The sequence below is a fragment of the Bactrocera oleae genome, chromosome 4 (genome assembly GCF_042242935.1).
Source record: "Bactrocera oleae isolate idBacOlea1 chromosome 4, idBacOlea1, whole genome shotgun sequence".
Taxonomy (NCBI): Eukaryota; Metazoa; Arthropoda; class Insecta; order Diptera; family Tephritidae; genus Bactrocera; species Bactrocera oleae.
Genome location: NC_091538.1, coordinates 55,570,734 through 55,591,818, shown reverse-complemented (window position 1 = coordinate 55,591,818; position 21,085 = coordinate 55,570,734). Strand labels below are relative to the sequence as shown.

The window sequence follows — 21,085 nt, the reverse complement described above, 5'->3', positions numbered from 1 at the left end:
CTAAAGAGTCTTCGACGTTTCATTCTGGGTATTACAAATTTCGTGGCAAACTCAACATACTCCGCTCAGGGTATAAAAATGGTGGTAAAATTATTATCAGCACACTTTTTTCTGCCACTACTTGGCTCGTCCGTCCGTAGCTATGTCTTGAGCGTTCTACAAGTTCTTGTTGTTGTTAGTGCCGGTCGCATGACATCGTCACGTTCACTTCCGCAATATGTCATACTATATAATTTATGTTTTGCCAGCAACAGCAACAAAAGCAACGACAGCGAAGAGGCAACAAAGTAGCAAAAAAACTTCGAGCAACAGCCAAAAGGCTAACAACTAGCAACAGATTACAGACATTTATGACAGCTACGTATGATTGTCGAGTATGTATAGATGAGTGTGTGTGTGTGTGAGTGCATTGAGAGAGCAACGGATCGCGCTGTAAAAGTGCAACTGTCCATCACACAACTTGGACTTGGCGGGTCGGCAGTCAAGCTGTTTAACATGCTCGTCGAGACGGTCAAGTGTGCCACCTGAAGAGGAACCTCGACTTGGCGCATCGACTTACGGACAGCTGAATGGAAAGGCGAGACTGGCTGCGAGATGAGCAGACAACCAAATAGGCCAGCGCTATGCTTTAGTTGGCAGTGAATGAACACTTGTTGGACTGGCTGTCCGTCTGCTGGCCTGTCTGGCATTTGGAAGTGTTGGCCTCTTTGTGATTTTGTCATTGATGATCTTGTCAAAAATAAAATTGTTGGTAAAAGGGCGAATAGGAATTTACGGCGAAAAGTTAAGAGCAAGTGGAAAAGTGGTAGTCAAGCTGGAATATTTATTTATTTACATAGCTGTGTAGTTACAAGAAAAAATTGTATGAGAACTAAAGTGAAAAGTTTACAGTTAACAAATTTACAGCAACGATACAGCGCTTATCCATGTCATTTAGCTATCTAATCGCGAACATTTTATTATTACTCAAAACAAATTTGTCAACTACAAACTCTTTACGATAGATAGATTTTAAGCTTTTATTATGCACATAAACACAGTTTCAATTTGCTTACAAAGCAGTCGGTTTATGTTAGCCATTCGGACCAGTTATGGCCAGCAAATGAAGGTGTTTTACGTTCACTTAACGCCGATTAAGTACATGTGACACTTAAGCAGACGCAGATATTTATCGCTGAATGTGCAAAATTTGTAGCCATTGAGCCACTCGCTAGCTTAAGCTCAATCAATAACTTGTTAAGCGTAAATTTATTAGTTTGGCAAAGCCATGTAAAATAATCACATGCGACTTGTGCGCATGCGCGCAGGTTGATCGCGTCGAAATTGCGTGGGACTTTGTGGGGGATAAGAAGTAGAAAAAAATATCAGGTGGGAATTTGAAATGTATACTGAAAAGTTGTGTATCGGATAGTGTCAGGTGATATTCGATTAAATATGTGTATTTAGAAATGTGACGTTAAAAATGTCAAAATGCAAAAAATGTAACATATTTGTTGAAATTATTATTTTTTTATCGATATAATGTAAATATGATTTCTTAAATCGAAGTTTAAGGGCGCAGCTTAAAAAAAGACGATTATTTGGTATTTAGAAAAACTACTACTGTACTACTACTAAATTTTAAAGATATCCATATTTTGGGAATATTTAGTATAATTTCGAAAAGTAAAAATAAATATTTTTCGAGTTACACCTTATCGGCGTGCTAAAAATTTGCTGCTCTGCTCGAATGATTTCAGCCTTCTCCATGGATGAAACCCAAAAAAAAAATTCTCATGGTCCATACAATGACCTATGAAAATAAAAGCAAAAATTGATATAATTGCGGCGTTAAGAAAAGTTGAATTTTACTCAAAATTTTATTCGATTTTTGATTTTTTTTAATCATGTATATTATTGTATGGATATATAGAACATTTTGTTTGTTGACGAAGGCATTCGGCCAAAAATGGGCCTCATCTCATCTCTAGTTTAATTTTATTTTTATTTTTTATTTAATATAATATAATTCAATTTAATTTAAATTTGTTAATTTTTAGTTAAATAAATTAAATTTTATTTCATTTTAGTTTAACTTATTTTGTGGTATTTTACTTAATTTTATCGTGTTAATTTTAATTTTAAATACAATTTTTTCTATTTTCGCTTTTTTTTTTAATTTAATTTTTTTTGTAAAGCTTCTGAAATAAAACACTTGCCTACATAACTACATACCGTAAATACAATTGCATTTAGTATGGTGCCTCATTCATATTGCATAACTTAACCGTTAACTGTTCACAACTCATTGGATAAATTGACACCATTTAGGCTTTTTGCCTTAACTGTTTAACTAAAAAATATGCAATAAAAAACCTAACAAAATAATATTAATAAGAGAACAATGGCATGAAAAGCGACTATGAATAAATATTATTAAATTCCGCTTCTGGATTACACAACAGCAATAGTAAAAAGCTAAATAACAACAAAAAAGCGTGTGAAATTATGCGCTCCCTTTTTTGCTTGCGGTTTTCACCGATTTTATTATGAATTTTCAGTGACTCGCAATACCGTCATTACCATTGAGCCACTGGGGGGACTTTTCTTTAACTTTTCCCGCGATAGGGCGTTGTTTTTTATTGTTTTTCATTTTTTTTTTACTTTGCTTTTACATACAGTTATTAATTTAACTTTTGTGTTTTCATTTGTGACAAACTGCAGCAATTTGCCAGCGCCAGTGCGGCTCCCCAACTATGACGAGATTCTAAGCATACACACATAAAAAACACATGACGGCCCACTGAGTGGACCTACCCGATTTGCTTCCCATCGCCCGTTCGGGTGTTTAATGTCTTTCCTATCGCTTAGAAAAATCTCCGCATAAATAAATAAAAACCTCGACAATTTTTTATAATTTGTCTCTTTTTTTTTTTTGGAATTTGTTTTCCAACTTTGTTGTTGCTTCATTCGTTGGGGTTTTTCGTTGCTCTCAACTGTGCGCATATTTTTCGCTTGGCAGCTCTTGCGTAACGCCGGTCGCAGTGCACAAGTTTTATAAACAATTCTTCACTGAAAAAATTTAGAATGAAAAAAGTTAGACAAAAACACTAACATAGTAAAAAGTTAAAACTCACTCACAATGACAATTGCAACAACAACAACAGGGACAACACCTAACGGATGGCAAGCAATTCAAGCGTTGTAAGCTTGAAATCTTTTTCTAAACATTATACATAAACATATAGATATAGGTATATATATGTGTGCATGTGTATACAATGTTAGAAAAAAGTTGTTGTGAAATCTGTGGTTTGCCGTGAATGAATTTACTCATTCGTGAAATTCCAAAACGTTTCGTTTTGTATTTTAATTTTTATTGTGACACTGTGACTAGTTTGTACTCCACAGTCTATAACTAAAATTTATTACGATTTTAATTATATAGTACATATGCTTGTCTTTAAAATCACTGTCAAAGTCAATATGAGGAGCGAAAGGTTGCTAGGCATCATTAGGCATCAAGGAAAAAAAACTCAACAATTATATACAAGTATAAACATAAAAGTTTCTTTTGTTGTAAGTTTTCGTAAAAAAAAATTTTTTTTGTTTACTTTTTGTTGAAAATTATCTATTATTTATATTTAATTTTTATTTTTGTGAATAATTTGTTAATTTTTTTTAATTTCTTTTGTTGTAAATTTTCGACCAAAAAGTTTTTGTTTGCTTTTTCTCGAAAATTGTTTATTATTTATCTTGAAATATATTTCTGAATAATTTTTTGTAACTTTAATTCGTGATATTTTTGTATTTGATTTTACTGTCATTTATGACATAATATTAATATATATAGGTTCATAACTTTTATTATAGTAAGGTTAAGTGTTGTGGTTAATCAGCAGATGCTTACAGATACCCAAAAATTTTAGATTCTTCTATATACCATATTGTACCTAAACCGTTTTAAATCCATTACAAAGCTAAATATTTTATTTTTTTACTAACATATAGTTGTCCTGCATGACTGAGGTAGTAGCAGTCAAGATGCTTAACACTTAGCCTCCCAAAGGCGACACAGTCGAAAAGTTTAACTCCAATTGAACAAATTCGCCACAATGGTACTAATTGTACAACAAACTTAACAGACACTGTTAACATTAACGGTAGCTCAACATAAAATATTGAAATTTAAATTTCTTAATTTTTTTTTGAACATTTATTTAACAGACACCGTTAAAATTAACATTGATATAACAGAAAATCTTAATATTTATTTAATATATAATGAATAATTATTATTGCTCTAAATGTGTTAACAATAACCAATAAATGTTGAAAATATAGCAGAGCATTTAACATTGATTTATCTGAAAATGGACTTTTAACACTAATTAAAATTTTTGGATTTTTTTACTTAACATTTATTTAACAGACACTGTAAAAATTAATATTTACTTAACAGAAAATGTTAACATTAACTTTTTATTCTTTTCATTATAACAATTTCTGAATATTTTTCACTTAAGACTGATTTAACAAACATTGTTGAAATTAGCATTGACTAAACAGAAAATATTAACATTAGTTGGTATGTTAGATATACATATATTATAGATGTTAACATTGACTCAACAGAGACTAACTAATGCTGACTTAACAGAGCATGTTATCATTGATTATTTGCATTATTATTGTCCTAGCAGTCCTAACATTAATCAGCCACTGTCAAATATATAACAGCGAATTGTAACATTGACTTGAGAGAAAATGTTAGCATTAATATTCATGCTATATAATGCTGCTATAATGTGTAGTAGTCATTCGTTGTAAATTTTTAAAGCGTTGAAGAACAGGTTGTACCATGTTATAGACAGAAGCTTCGAAAGCAGCTCCAAAGCCCTATTGTTCTATTATAAAGAAATATCTGGTATTTCTCAGTTAATAAGTAGTCTTCTCAGAAATATTAATTTCTAAAAAACATTACAGACGTTCTCGAACTTTGCGTGAATAAATATATAAATAATATATATGAGTAACTTTATTTAATTTCCTGCTTTTTGTCCATTGGATTGTATCATTTTATTTTATAAGCAATATTTTATAAAGCAACTTATTATAAAGTTTATTTTAGTTTTTTAATTTATTTCCTACTTTCTTAATATTTTTGCTTCTAGCTCTAGGAAAACTCAGAATTATTTTAAAAAAGTTTTTTCTTATAAAAATATTTTCTTATACTGTCAACATTCTAAGAATGTCTCTTTTGTTTTTTGTTCAGTTTTATAGTTCATACCAAGTTGCAAATCCCCATTTAGCGCTGTCCAGATCTATAAAATAGCCATTAGTGTGCATTTTGTGGCAATGAGCAAACAATTTAATGGCCAAATACATTGCAAAGCTCGCTACCGGTTGCTTTGGCGCAATAAAAACGCTTTAATAACTATCAACGGTAGCAGCAATAGCCGCATAAATAAAAAAAAAAAACTAAAAATAGCAACAACCACAGCGGTCAACACTTAGTGTGGGTAATAGAGAAATTGGCAAAATAAAAGCTTCAAATTATTGCCAAAGAAAAAAAATCTATTGCAGCATCAAATACACGCTTCATAAAGCTGAAGTGGTAATGGCAAAATACACACACACACACATACATACATGAACTATGCGCATTTTGCACTTTGGCAGACTTCTTGAGACGTTCGAAAAGTATTGTCGCTTGACCTTGAGCACTCACTCGCTGTCATATGTATGTGTGTGTATGTCCGCGAATTTATTTCTGCTTTATTTTGATTATATGCAATCTTTTAAAATTTTTTATAAAAAATTGTACAAACCACCGTGTGCTTTTTTTCTTTTTGTTGTTACTTCTTTCGGTAGTTTAACCATTAGAGACATTTTCGTAAATTGCTTGTTTACAGTTTTATGGTCGATTATTTGTTGGTTTATTGCCATTTGCTGCTGTTAAATTCGAATTGCAGCGAACACTAACTCACTTGCTTTGTTCGTTCCGTTGCCGAGTCACGTGGTCACACCGACACTCAGTCAGTCATTCAGTCATACACTTGTGCACTCAAAGCAGCTGACTTGGACGCAAAGCAAAGCTCGCTTTCGAATCGCGAGTTTGAAAATTTGGTGGCAGCTAACTAGCTGGCTAAGCAAAAAAAGCGAAAATAAAAGAAAAAATAAATGCAAAAAATAAAAAATTAAAAAACACAATGCAGAGATCATAAAAATATTTATAAACTGGCAAAAGTCAAAAGTGAAGTGAAGTGAAGTGAGTTGAATTGAAGTGCAAAACAATGCCAATAAAAATATGCATAAAACCAAAAAGAACAAGAAAAAAACGAAAAACACAATAATGAAGAAAAATAGAAGAAAACGCAAAAACAAAAGACATGCAAGCAAAAACACTAAATACAAGTAGCTAAAAACAATGTTGTTCGCTATTAAAATAACAAATATTGAAAGTGTGGTGGGAAATAAATTATATTGAAAGTTAAAGCATGCAATATTTTAGTGGCTGAGGTAGCGGGTTGCAAATATAAATAAATTAAAGTGGAAAAAAAATAAAAAATTATAAACAGATATTTACAAAAACGTGTTTTTCAAATAATTCAACATTTTTTTAAACTCATATTATGCCTTGTAACCCCAAAACAAAACTTCGATGAATCTATCTGCGGAGTATACGGTAGAGATTAATCTTCTTCAAACTAATTTTTGATGCCAACTTTTTTACATAACCTACTAGTAATATATATATATATATATATTTTGAGTTGTAATTATTTCACATTGTAGTAAAAATATTTTCTAAATACTAAAAAAATAATGACAGTAAAAAAATAATAGCAAAAATATGAAATCTAAATAAATAAAATTAACGTAACGGGTTTTTTTTTAGACGTATGGCTTTTAATGAGGCAATCATTTTTTCGGAGCTGTTCTTTTTGAAAGTGATTACTATATTTATACTCAGTTTAGTTTGGCATATCATAATGAATAAACTTACTCTGGAACAAGCAAAAAAAAAAAAAGATATAAATAAACAAGAATATTTTTGATCACAAGATTCATAAAGTTGCACGTTAATATTGGTCTTTTTAGAAAAAAAAGATTACATTAATTTTTTTATTTAAATATTATTTGTTAATTTAGTTTATATTATTAGAAAAATATATAATTTTAAACAATAATAAAATAATAATAAATACTTAAAAATAATAATTTAAAACATCAAAGAAATAAATACAAAATATATTTCAAATGCTAAAACTAATATATATTTCAAAACAAGCTTTAGGAAAATTTTAAGTTAATTATTAAAACCTTTATGCCTAAAAATAAAAAATAAAAATGAAATAATATGCTCAAATTAAAATTGCGTTAATGGTATGCCTATAACAGATTATAAAATTAAATTAACTTAGATTTTAATGAAATAAAAATGAAAATAACAATTTTCAAAAAATAAATAATAATAATAATAAATAAATATTTCAAATTTAGAACTATATGCTCATATAGATAAACATAAAATAAATAAAGAAAAATATAATAAATAAAATAAAAAAATAAAAAAAAGTATTTATATTAAATTCTATAAAAAAAAATATTATAGAGTAATAAGTTTAGGTATTATCCAAGACAGAAGAAACCTTCTCGTAATCCTTCCAAATATATAATTTACTTCTCTTAAATTTTTTTTTTTTGATACTGTCGTTATCAAATACTTAATTTTTGGTGTGAAAATTACAAAATCAAAAAATTATTTATTAAATTAAATTATAATATATTAAATCTTTTAAAAAAAAATTACTGACATATTTGTTGCGATTTCCAAAAAAAAACTTTTAATGTTCCAAAGTAAATATGTATGTTTGGAGCTAATTTATCATCAAAACGTAGTTGATAAATTTAAGCAGTTTTCGATACACTAAGCGTTAAAGAGTAGAGGATCGAACAAACTATATCAGTTGAACAACTTGGCAGCACATGCAGTGTAACCTTGCGCCAAGTTGCAATCAAGTTGCGCTTCTTTCTTTGGTGGAGAAATGATTTTAACCGTTAATAACATTTTAATAACCACATAGTTTCAATCAGTGTCCCTACCTTACGTTTTCTGATAAACTAATAAACTAAAAACTATATATCAAGTGTTAGGTTAAACAAAAAAAATTATGTTTTTTTGACAATTATTTGTCAGTTGAGAAATTCACTCAATAGTTAAACTGGATTGAAATTTGTAACTCAAAAGTGCTATATGTTTCAAAATTTAATATCGATATTTACCTAAATCAACACATACCAGTACATAACTCACTGCAATCAATAATAATAGGTCCTATATGGGTTTTTAACTGATTTATTAAGACTAAGACTATAAAAAATATTATCTAACACAAAAAAGAAAAAAAAATATTTTTTAGTCTAAATAAAATTTTATAATATTATGCTTGTCTAGTTTTACTGAAGCCGCATAAAAAGATCTGACCTACAAAGATGCTAAAAAGAGAAAACTTATGCAAGACTTTATAAAATTAATGGCCAGAGAGTAAAACCAAAAACAAAATAAGTTCAGTAGGCCACTTTATGTGTATGTTATTTTCAGTGTAAGAAGTAAAACACGTTCCATTTTGTAAACATTTTGCTTAATGTCTTTTAAGAATACAGCACGCGCTTTTATGAAACGAAGTTGAAAAGGAAATTGTTTCAGAGATAAAAAAAAAAACCGAAAACGTCAAAAATGAAATCGAGCTACTGGTTTTTGTACATATATGTATACATATGGTATATGTAGATTTTCTACCACAAACTTAAACACAAAATGTTGGCAAGAGGCACTTCAAGCACCGCGACAACTTTTTCGCATGCGCGTAGTTATCGCCACTAGTCTGTATAGATGTATGTTTGTATGGCTGTATATGTTGCTGTGGACCGTAGATATTTTTCTACCAAACATTTGATGCACATTTGATGCACATTTGATGAATTGCTTGCTGCCAACAGCAAAGCTATACCTCTGCATATACATATATGTGTGTGTGTGATACGAACGCTACACTTACTGGAATAATAGCTTAATTGTTGTTGTAGAATAAAGTATATTGTCTGTTGACTTTCCAGTATCTACATCAGTGCAGATACTGTTAATTTTCAGTGCTGTTGTTGTTGCTGTTGACGCTGCTAGCACAGTTGCGATCTGAGTAATTATTTTTATTACCAACAACAGCAACAACAAACAGCTGGCAATTTAAAGAAATTGAAATTTTGCACAAGCGCACACACAACTGTGCTGCCATACGTGTTTTCATACATATATATATATAAATACATACATATACACAAATACATATTAATATACATATATATAAATATATGCATATTTGATAGATAGTTTATTGCGATATTCCGACACCTAATATATACACACACATATATACACAGTTATAAATATGTATCTTTTGGTGGCAAACGAAAGTGGTTTGGCTGAAATCGACGTTTTTTTTTCTGCCATCCTCTTACTTACTGTGCCAGGCGTCTTGCTAGTGCGATCGCTCGTCTATCAAGCGAAAGTGGTTTCTGCACAGCAATCATAAAAGCAAAGCGAGTGTAGGAAAATAGTTTGAAGAAAATTGCCAGCCACAATAAAAAGGCAACAGCCACACGAACATACAAATGCGTGTGTGTGTGTGTGTGCGTGTAGTAGCAGCAGTTGGTAGCACTAACAGTCGGTAGCGAGCGGTAGGCCATTTCCTGTAACATAACGATGTAGAAGTAAAAGTGGCAAATGAGCGTTTGTGCATGTGTGTGTAAGGCGACTGATCAAACTGTTGCAGATTTTTTACTTTTTATTATTATTGCTACATAATTTTTTTTTTATAATTTTATTTACATTTTTTTTGTTTTTATAATTTTATTTTTACAATCTTTCTTTAGTTTTTTTTGTAGATATTTTTATTAATTTTTTTTTCTGTTTTTTTTCTGATTTTTTTATATATTTTTTAATTTTTCTATAAAATTGATCTTTCTGAAAGGCTTTTCTTTCACTTGGAATAAATTTTTTTTCACTTTTAGTTTTATTATTTTGCAATTTAATTGCTTTCAGCGTGTGTTTTATAGCATGTGGTGTGCTAATACAGCACTCACACAGGCGCACGCGCACACACTAGTTTTAATGCGTCGGCACTTATTGCCAGCGTGTGCGTTGCAAATCTGCATTTTACAGAATACTAAAACTGTTATACAAATTAAATAATCGCCACGGCGGTTAACCTGTTTGGACATGCCGTTGGCTAGTTGCAGAGATTAGTGGCTAAATGCAAGCGCTGCATGCATACTTAATATATATGTGTATATACATAATTGTATTTATCGAAATTTATATATGTTCATATGTACAATATGCGTCTATATATGTAAAACCGACCATACTTTTTGCTTGTAAGCATTTTCATGTCCGCTTTGCCTGGCAGCAGCCACACATCTGAGCACTTTTCACACGTTCTGCTTTTCTGCGCGATCGAACAATGTTAATTTACGATGAAAATTATTAATTCACAGGCGAATTAATCGCGTCGAAAATTGGTTATATAATTGAAATTGATAATTTTAGCGCTTTTGGATTGCAAGTAATTTGCATTTTTCATCGAATATGTAAGATTTCTATACATATACACACACAATACACATAGAAATATCTGCTCACTGAAGATATACAAATATGTTTTATGATTTTTTCTAAGCTCATTTAAATTTTCATAAATAAAAACTTTCCCTGTAATACTTTTAATTTTTAAAATATTTTTGTTTTTTTAATTGTCAATGAAGTTTTTTTTTTAAATTTCTAATAGCATACATTTTTTGCTGAATTATTTTGCTGAAAAATGTTTTGTTAAATTTTTTTTATTATTAAATAAGTTTAAATAAGTTTTTGTATTATTAATATTTTATATTATATATTATAATATTTATTAATTTTTGTTAAATTTTAGTAAAAATAAATGTTTTTTTTTTAAGTAATGAGTTACTAAAGCAGTTATGCATTGGACCAAAGGGCTAGGTAATGCGAATTCTTATTACAAATAGTTTTAAAAAGGAAAAAAAAAATAAGTTTAAAAATCAAAGTGTTGACCAAATCACTTTAATATAGTTCAGAAACAACAACATATCCACAATAGGAAGTGTTGCCTACATTTGGGTGCCATTTCCATTTAACGAGTATTAACTGATCTTAAAATCTCTTCAATTAAACTCTTCGTTACACAAAGCTCTAAATATCTTGTATAAGTTTACAAACAGTGCTCACTGTTCTTAAAACACTTGCCAGTTGAAATTCACTTCGTTCTATCTATTCTACTGGAGAGAAATGTTACAGATACTCGGTTGTATTATCAATTTTACGTTTCATCCTTAACTTCACAGAATTTAGTTTTGTATTACTATTCATACTTGTTACCGGTTTAAAATAATTTTAATACTAAAATCTGACGACTCAAAGAATTAGTTAACTATATGGTATTGCGTTTTTGCATTATTTTTTTTAGCAAAAATTTTTAATTTTTCTAAAAAAAAAATTGAATATGTACGTTGGCAGTGAGCAAAACTGCCTCACATTTGCTTTCAATTAAGCTTTTCAGCGAAGTTCACCTTTTATCAATCCATTAATAAGAACAGCTCATACATTTTCCTTTCAAATCTTTTACTACCACCAATTAATTTTGACCCACCAGACCACTCAAAGTCATAATTTCTGCTATTTTTCACTTCAACCTACATAGTTGCCACATTTACATGCTGAAATGCGACAATTCACATATCAACTCAATTGAAAAGCCATTTGCGACAACAACAAAAACAAGTTTGCTCACTCCACTCATTTGTGCGCATAATTTCCTTATCAATGAATTTAATTTTATTTGGCATAAAGTGGTCGCGAATTGGCTTGTAGTTGCCACACTAATGGTTGGCGATAAATTAAAATTAGCGTTAAGAGCTATTGGCAGAGCATTGGGAAGCAGTAAGGGGACAAGGAAACGGTTTCTAAAGTATGTTTAGGATTAGGTTGGATAAAGCGACATTTTGTATACGAAAAAAAAATGTAGTGTTGCCAACTGTAAATAAATGACAGTTTGGTTTGAAGCTAAGGTCTTGTGAGCTCTCTAGCTTCTGCTATAATATCTGTAATTTATTTTATTAAACATTTCTTCGTTAACAAAATTAGCAATTTTTGATTTAATTGTTTCTTATGTTAAACTCTCTTGCCACTTGCAGAATTTTTTAGCATATTTTTTGGTATGTTAGTGTGTAAAATATTATAAGCAATATTTGTAATCACAAAACCCAAACAATTTAGGCCTTGTACACACGCTTGCAGCTACTAGCTATCAACTTGTTTAGCCGCAACTGTCATTTGGCGTTTAACCACTGACGCAGAAGGCATAGAAATTAATTCACTATGTCATGTATTATTGCACAGTTGTTGCTATTTAATTGATATATACGTATGTATATATATATGTACATACATATATGGATTAAATTTTTAAATTTGCATTGATTTATAATTATATTGAGGTTACTACTACTTGTTTATGAAGTGTTTTGCGCGCCAACGGTTGTAGGTCTGTGTGGTTGTATTTTATGTAAGTGGTGTCTTAAATATTAAGGCGTTGTCGAATTTCACACGCTGTTCGTTGAATTGGTGCAAATAAATGTGCGAAACCGCACAGATTTCAAGGAATTTTATGCAATAATTTTTCGCAGATGATAAAAAATTTAGAAAGAAAGCTTAGTAGGATATAGTGTGGCTGTGTATGGACAATACTTGGGAAAATGATTTTAAGGATTAAAAACACTTTGTGGTTCTCAAATCAATTTTATTTTTCACATAAATGATTTCTAAGGGTTTTAAACAGCCAGAAGTGATATGAAGAGGCATAGGCTTTCTTTAGCCGATAGCCCAAAGTAGACAATTTGTGACAAAGTGTTTTAACTCATAATGTCAAAATCAGTTGTTTGGCTTTGTTTTTATGATACAAAACTGTATTTATCAAACAGGCAATGAAAATGTGTTTTTTGAAAGATAATTGAATATGAAATATATATATTGTAAGTTACACAAAATCATTAAAATTTAAATAAGAAATTAATGAAAAATTCATAAAACAGTTTTTTTCTCATTATTTAGTAAAAAAAATTTCGTAAGAAGAAGCATACTTTGAAGTAACACAATCTTATATAATTAAATCATGATTTAAAATTGCAAGATTTTTGATTGTAAAATTTTCAAACATTTTTTGCACCCTGTTAAGGGTTAAGTTTACCACGAAGTTTGTAACAACCCGAAGGAAACGTCGGAGCTCCTATAATATATACATATATACAAATGTTCAGCATGATGAGTTGAGTCCATTTAACCATGCCCGTTCGTCTTTCTGTATATACGCTAAAAAGTCTTTCAGTTTTTGGGATATCGCTCTGAAATTTTCCACACATCCATTTCTCCACTAGAAACTGCGCATAAATCGAAATCGCCGATATCTAGCATACTGCTGTCCAACTAGAAGATTTTCCGACGCTCTAGAGTTGTTTAACGCCTTAATAATATTTTTTTAATTTCGAAATATAAGACATATGTACTACAAATACATAGATATTTTTGCCATTTTTTTAAATACTTTATTTTATAAATTTTAATTAACAACACTTAATTAATGAAATTTCTTTTAATTAATAATTTTTTTTTTATTTTTATGCAACTTTAATTAATCAAAAATTATTGCTATTAAAATTATTGAAATATTATATGTTTTTAAAAATTTGTATAAATAATTGTTTTATTAAAAATAAATTCTTTTGTTTCAATAACATTTGTTTCAAACAGTGTGCGTTTTCTAAGAATATTTATTTTTAATAAATAAATTTTTTTCTGTTTCTTTCGACATATATATTTTTTAATTTACTGCTTTCCTGTGGCCAACTTCTCGCTAATAAATTTCATGCAATAAATTTTATTTCTAAAAAAAAGTTAAAAAAATAGCTGAGCATTCAAATTAATGACCCAATAAAATGTAATTACATTACATAAGTAAAAACAATTAAATTTATACAATCGTAGAATATAGTTTCAATGTAAATGCTACTTCTACAGGGGTTTCATATATATATATATGTATATGTGTGCGTTTGAAAAACTTTTCAATTCAATGCAATAATATTACTTTTATTGTTATACCTATAAATGCTGTTTTTTGATTGTGCCAATATTATTTATGAGTAGCCATTAGCTTTATTGTTTATACAGGTGTACGTATGTTTATACATACGAGTATGTAAATGCATACCTACATGTACACCCTATAAAGCTGAAGTATAGGCGCTGATGACGCATAGAAGTGCAGTTGTATGTATATATGTTTGTATAATATATAATATATATATGTGTATATATATTTACTATATACAATATATATTTACAAGTATATATGCTTTTTAAAACTCAGAAGTTTTATCATTTCGAATTTGTACCCTTTTACTGGTTGTCAAGTTCCAAAATTCAAAATAACAATTAAATGCATTCAATTAAATATTTAGTTCCTCAAAAAAAAAAAAATCAAAAAACAGAAAATAACAACAATCAAATCACTATTTATAATAATTTAACGTTGGAATAATTATTTATTTAATTAGGGCAAAATTTATTTTTAATTAACACGAAGAGGTGTTAAATGCCGACGGCGTTTTGTAATAAGTAATTAAGTTTTCATTCAATGAATTAATGAACACCGCAATTATTATGTATGTAACTATGTACCGTTTTATGCATAGTCGGCTTGAATTTTGTAATTTACGCATTTAGTATGTTGTAACGGTATCTGAGTATAACAGGTGTATGATAAAAGTACTTAATTATTCATGCAGTATTTTTCAAAGAGAACGTAGGTATAATGCGTAATGTTTATTAATTTTGTTCTTAATATTTTTTTTTTGAATAATTTTGAACGACTGAGTTGCCACAGCAATTGCTATTAAAGTTATAAAAAGTACTAACTCCCTTAGAATGAATGCTGAATTATTTATAAAAATTTATTTTTACTTAATGAAAAAAACATTAATTAAAATTTTATTGATTTGAATTGTTACTAAAAATATTATTATTTTTTCTTTCTCTTTAGGTGAAAATCTGGTTCCAGAATCGACGCTCGAAGTACAAAAAAATGATGAAAGCTGCACAAGCGCCTGGTACCGGCGGCGGCATGCCATTGGGTGGTGGTGGTCCAAATCCTGGTCAACATAGTCCAAATCAAAATATGCACAGTGGTGAGTTGTGAAATTTTATTGAAGAAAATAATTTAAGTAAAGTTGTTATTTTTTACACTTGTGTGCATATTTGTATGTATGTGTAAGGCTTAATTATTATCTAAAGATATTTAATTCATAAAATAGACATTTACTTAAAAAATTATTCAATGTTACCAAATAAATGTAGGGAAAACAGAAATTAAGCGAAATGAAAATTGAAAAAAAATTATTAAAACATTATATATGTATTTAATTTAAAAATAATTAAAAAATTAAACTTGAAATTAATAACAAAGTAATAAAAAAATTAATGTTAATGTTAGAAATTAAAACAAACAAATTTTTGAAAATTAATGAAAAATTTATTAAAAAATTAGATTTGAAATTAATTCAAAAATAATTAAAAATTTAATTGACCTTAAAACGCACTTCCAATTTTAATGTTAATAACTAGAAAATCACATTGAATTTATTTAGTTCTGGCTTTCAAGGCTAGCGCATTATTAAAACAGAAGCAAAAAATAAAAAAATAAAAACAAAAACACAGCTCAATGGTAACTAAAAATATTAATTTTCGTTTTCTATAAAATTGTAGTTTCCATTTTTCCAAATTTAAAAATTTTTTGAATCATACTTCACATACATATGTACATTATATACGTAGACATTATTATATATGTATTTAATTTTTTTGTTTTTCTTGATACTAAATAATTTTAACTGATTTATAAAAAGTTTATCTCAAAATCATTGCAGGCGGTAATAACGGCGGTGGCTCCAATAGCGGCTCACCATCACATTATCTACCTCCCGGACATAGTCCGACGCCATCAAGTACGCCTGTGTCCGAGTTATCACCTGGTAAGTAATCAAAACACACTTTGTATTTAATTAAAAACATTAAAAAAAATTAGTATACAAAATTAATTTAATAATATTAAGTAATAATAAAAGTAACATCTATAAAAAAACTTTGAAAAATTTCAAAAACTAAATTAACAAATTTTAAATAAATAATTAATTACTAAATTACTTCAAAAGAAAAATATAGTTTGAAAATACTAAATCAAATACATTTAATATTTAATATTATAATCTAGTGAAAAAGTATTCAAAATGTTTGACTATAAATAATAATTTTTTTCCTCGCTCCCTCTTTTCTGCTCTCCGTGTTATAGAATTCCCTCCAACGGGTCTTAGTCCGCCTACGCAAGCGCCATGGGATCAAAAGCCACATTGGATCGACCACAAACCACCGCAAATGACGCCGCAGCCACCTCATCCAGCGCCGCCACATCCGCAATCGCATCACCACAATCCGCCACCACAAATGGGCGGCTATGTACCGCCACAATATTGGTACCAGCCCGAGACGAATCCTTCGTTACTAACGTAAGTAGCTCTAGTAATTTTTAAAATAATAATTATAATTAATTATAACAAACACATAAAATTTGAAAATTAAATATGAAAATTTTAAATAATTAATTACAAATTAAATTTAAAAAAAAATTTTTAAATTTAGTTACAAATTACAATATTAATTACAAATAAAATATGTTACAAAATTAAAAAAAAAAGAAAATTGAAAAAAATTAATTGCAAATAATTAACTACAAATAATTAAACACCCAATTTATAATTAGTTATAAATAATTAATTGCAAATAATTATTTAAAAATTTAATTTAAAAATCAAAAAAATCAAAAAATCAATTTCAATCTAAAATTTTTTTTTTTTTTTAGTTAAAATTATTAATTACATTCAAAATATGTTACAAAATTTAAAAAAAAAGAAAATTGAAAAAATAAATTACATATTAATATTTTCAAATTAAATAAAAATTTTAGCTTTTAATCGCGACAAACAGCGCATATTTCACTAATTATACAGTGTTCCCTCTCATACCAATTATAGGGTCTGGCCAGCGGTTTAACAGCACCACCACCAACAACAACAACAATACATACACCAAACCGATCCTATTTTCATAGATAATTCCAATGCGTATATTTAATGAAAAATAAAAACAATAAAAAAACAAATTGTACACAAAGAAGGTAATTTAAAATTTATCTAATTGAAAAAAAAAATAAAATTTTAAATATAGTGTAAAATATTTACATCAACAAAAAATGCTGTAATTAAAGTTATAAATTAATAATTTCAATATATAATTATATATATAGTTCCGTGTAAGTAATTAAAGTAAGAAACTAAGATGAATTTAATTACAATTATTTATAATTAATATAAATAAATTGTAATTATGAAAAAAAGTAAATAAAAATAGTTGAAACTTTAACAGTTTAAAAAATGTAGTAAACTCGAATTAAGTGCTGAAAATGTTGATAATAATTAAATAATGAATAAAATAAAAAAAATAATAATAAATCAATAACAAAATACAACAAAAAAAATATTTCGTATTGTGTAGATTTTTTTACTTTATTTTAGTTTTAATTTTCTTCTAATTTTTTTTGTCAAATACAAAAACAACAAAAAGTTTGCAGCTTTTTGCCGCTAAAATCTACATATACAAGTACGAGCGTATATATAAAATACCACAAAAAATCAGTTAAAATCAGATCTCAATAATTTTATTATTTTTCTTCAGACACCACTTACTCATTTAAATCAGGAAAAAAATCGAAATTGAAAAAAATTTATTAAAATCGTAGTAAAATTGTTTTAAATGAAAAAAAAATGTTTTTATGTGCAATAATATTTTTAAAGTAGCACATAAAAAAATAAATAATAATATTAAAAGGAAAAAAAAATTAAATAAAAAAATTTTTAAATTGACATTTTACAATTACCGTTGTTTTAGTAGACAAATAAAAACTTGTGTATAAAAACGTAAGTAAAAGCAAGCACGAAAATTTTGAATCCTATTTTTTTTAATTGAAACTAAAATTCCAGCGGAAATATTTTATGTAAAAAATAAAGTAAATATAGAAACTGTAAATTTTTGTAAAAAGCAATTTTCTAGCGTTTAGCAAACAAATAATATTTAAAATAATTTTGTGTTAAATGTTAAAGCCTTTAGTTAACAAACACAAAACTGTAAATATAATTAATATATGCAAAACTTACATATAGTAGCTTAAGCTAATTTAAATTGTAAGTACAGTGCGTTAAATTATTATTAAATAGTAACGTAAAATTTGTCCCACTTTCCTGTAGTCGATAGAATTATTACGCAAAGCAGAAGAAAACAAAAACACAAAAAAAAAAATTAAAATAAAAACAAGAATATTAAATATTTTTTTTTTTTTACTTTTTTTAAAGAAAATACAAACAAAAAGGTACCGTTAATAAAAAAAACATTTTTCAGCTGACCACAAAATCAACATAATGCAACCTAACCTTACTTTTTTAAGCCCAGCAGTCGAAAACAATTAAAACTTTCTCTAACAGACCAAAAAGTTAAGTAAAATATTTCTATGAAAGTCACTACTCAACAAAAAACAACAACAATATTCGAAAAAAAAGTATTTTGAGTTAACATATTTTTCTGGCATTGGAACCCGCGCAGAAGTGACATGGTTTTTATTTTGAAAAGCACTTTTGAACAGCATTTAGCGCTTAGTCAGGCAAACAAAATCATTAATAATTATAGTAATAAGTTAAACATTTTCGAAAAATGTTATAAAATGTGTGCGTACATCTACATATATATAAACTTTTTGTTGTTGTATGTAAGTCAAACTAAAGTAAAAAAAAAAATATAAATAAACATAAAAACAAAATATATATACATTTAGACATGCTAAACTTAGTAATTCTCTAATTGAATTTAGTACTAAATTATATAAATAAATATATATATAGCAAGTGTGTCGTAATTGTAACGAAATGAAACAATACAAATACAATAATAATTCGTATGGAAATAAAAATTAAAACAAAGAAATTTTAAATACAAAAAAAAAAATAGTTTTTCTTAAATAAAAAAAAAAAATAGTGCGAAAAAGGTAAGAAAAAATGGTTGGACAATGGAAAAACAGTTGTGTTAATTTTGAAAATTGATAAACGATATTTATATAAATCTTGATGTATGCATGCATACGTATATATCAATTATTCGTGTGCTGTTTAGAACTTTAGAATTTTCTACAGGAATAGCTCTTAAAATATGTAACTGTCAAAATACGCAGAAGAATGGGAACAAGTTTTAAAAATCGTGGACATTTATTGCAAAACCTCGCACTCTGTCCACCAAAATTGCGTAACATGTCACATAGTCATCGATTAGACAGATTTCTAGCTTAACGGTACATAAATAAACAAACTCTCCTAATTTTAAAAGAAACAGGTAAGAACGTTAACATAGGCTGCAACGAAGCTATAATATCCTTCACGGGTGCATTTTATATAACATTTACACCCTTTTATGATTTTTAACGCTCAATTTATATAGTAGCTATATGCTATAGTTGTCCAATTTGAGCAATTTGTTCGGAAGTTATAGCAATGCTTAAGTTAATGATCTGTGCCAAATTTTGTGAAGATATCTCGTCAAATAAAAAAAAATGCCATACAAGAACTTGAGTTTGATCATTCAGTTAGTATGGCAGCTATGTACTTGTATATGCTGCAGTTGTCCGGTAGCGGTGGTTCCGACAATCAGCATCTTCTATGTGAAGAAAAAACGTGTGCCAACTTTCAAATCGATATCTCAAAAACTGAGCGACTAATTCGCGTATATACAGACAGACGAACAAACAGAAAGACATGGCTAAAACTACTCAGCTCGTCACTCTGATCATTTATATACATATATACTAGGGTGGAGCAAAAAAAAGGTTTGTTTTGCTTAGCCTGGGGGTAAAATCTGTAGATTATAAAGAAAGAAAATTTTTGGACAGAAAAAAAATTTTTTTAACATCTAGAGGCGATTCAGTTTTAAAGTAAACTTTCGAGTTAAAATTTTTATTTCGTAAACAATTTTTGATAAGTGTTCTAGAAGCTGTGGAGAGTCCTCTTTCTGGCCAATTAAAAGTTATCAACTTAAAAAAAAACTTTTGTGGTCATTATTGGAGTTTTAAAAAAGTCTTAAGCGACAACATGCTTTCCTTAAGCGTTAAAATAAATTTTAAGTCAAAAACCGTCACATTCGGTAATTTTTATATAAATGTAAAGAGTTTAAACCAAACATAATGTTTTCTTGTACAAAAACATTTTTTACTCGAAATTTACTTTAAAACTGAGTGCGCCGCTTCTAGATGTTAAAAAAAATAATTTTTTTTTGTTCAAAAATTGTATTTTTTTATAATCTACTGATTTTACCCCCAGGCTAAGCAAAAAATAAAAAAAGAAATTTTCGATCCACCCTAATATATACATATATGCCTTGTAGGTCCTACGGCGTTTCCTTGTGGGTGTTACAAACATTGTGACAAACTTAATATACCAGGGTATAAAAAGCCTGATGTGACTCTCCAGACTCCCTTGCAACCAAATGAAGTCTGATTTCCTTTGTATTTGCCTAGGCATTGTGTTTTCTACCTTTTACAAATTTTCGCATCTACAATATTTGTAGGAAGCAAAAAGGTGAATTTTTTTTGAAAATTACTTATTTATTCATCAACAACCATTTTGTCCCCTTCAAAGTAGTCCTCCTCGCACAGCACATGAAACTATCAATAAATTTGGACGATATTTTACTGACCGCATCATAAGGGTTTCTCGTTTGGCTATATAGGCCATGTCATTTGTTAGTATCAGTTGAAAACCAATTTTTGTTTCATTGTTTGCGATTTGTTTCATTGTTTGCGAGATAAGATTGAGGGTGTTAGAAAAG

General features: G+C 28.3%; 1 protein-coding gene across 5 annotated transcripts in view; it reads left to right on the top strand.

Moving 5' to 3' along the window:
- Dll (homeotic protein distal-less) overlaps positions 1-17,379 on the top strand; it is an 89,733-nt gene extending 72,354 nt beyond the window's left edge. Inside the window, exons 4-7 of one of the 5 annotated variants that reach the window (XM_036363420.2) lie at positions 15,153-15,297; positions 16,015-16,140; positions 16,458-16,671; positions 17,173-17,379. In XM_036363420.2, the coding sequence (XP_036219313.1) occupies positions 15,153-15,297; positions 16,015-16,140; positions 16,458-16,671; positions 17,173-17,215 (528 nt within the window). In that variant the 3' untranslated portion in view covers positions 17,216-17,379. Of the gene's footprint in view, positions 1-15,152; positions 15,298-16,014; positions 16,141-16,457; positions 16,676-17,172 lie in introns of those variants that run through there. The other 4 variants (XM_036363422.2, XM_036363421.2, XM_036363425.2 and 1 more) reach the window with 4 other exon arrangements.
- Positions 17,380-21,085: the final 3,706 nt, after the last annotated feature.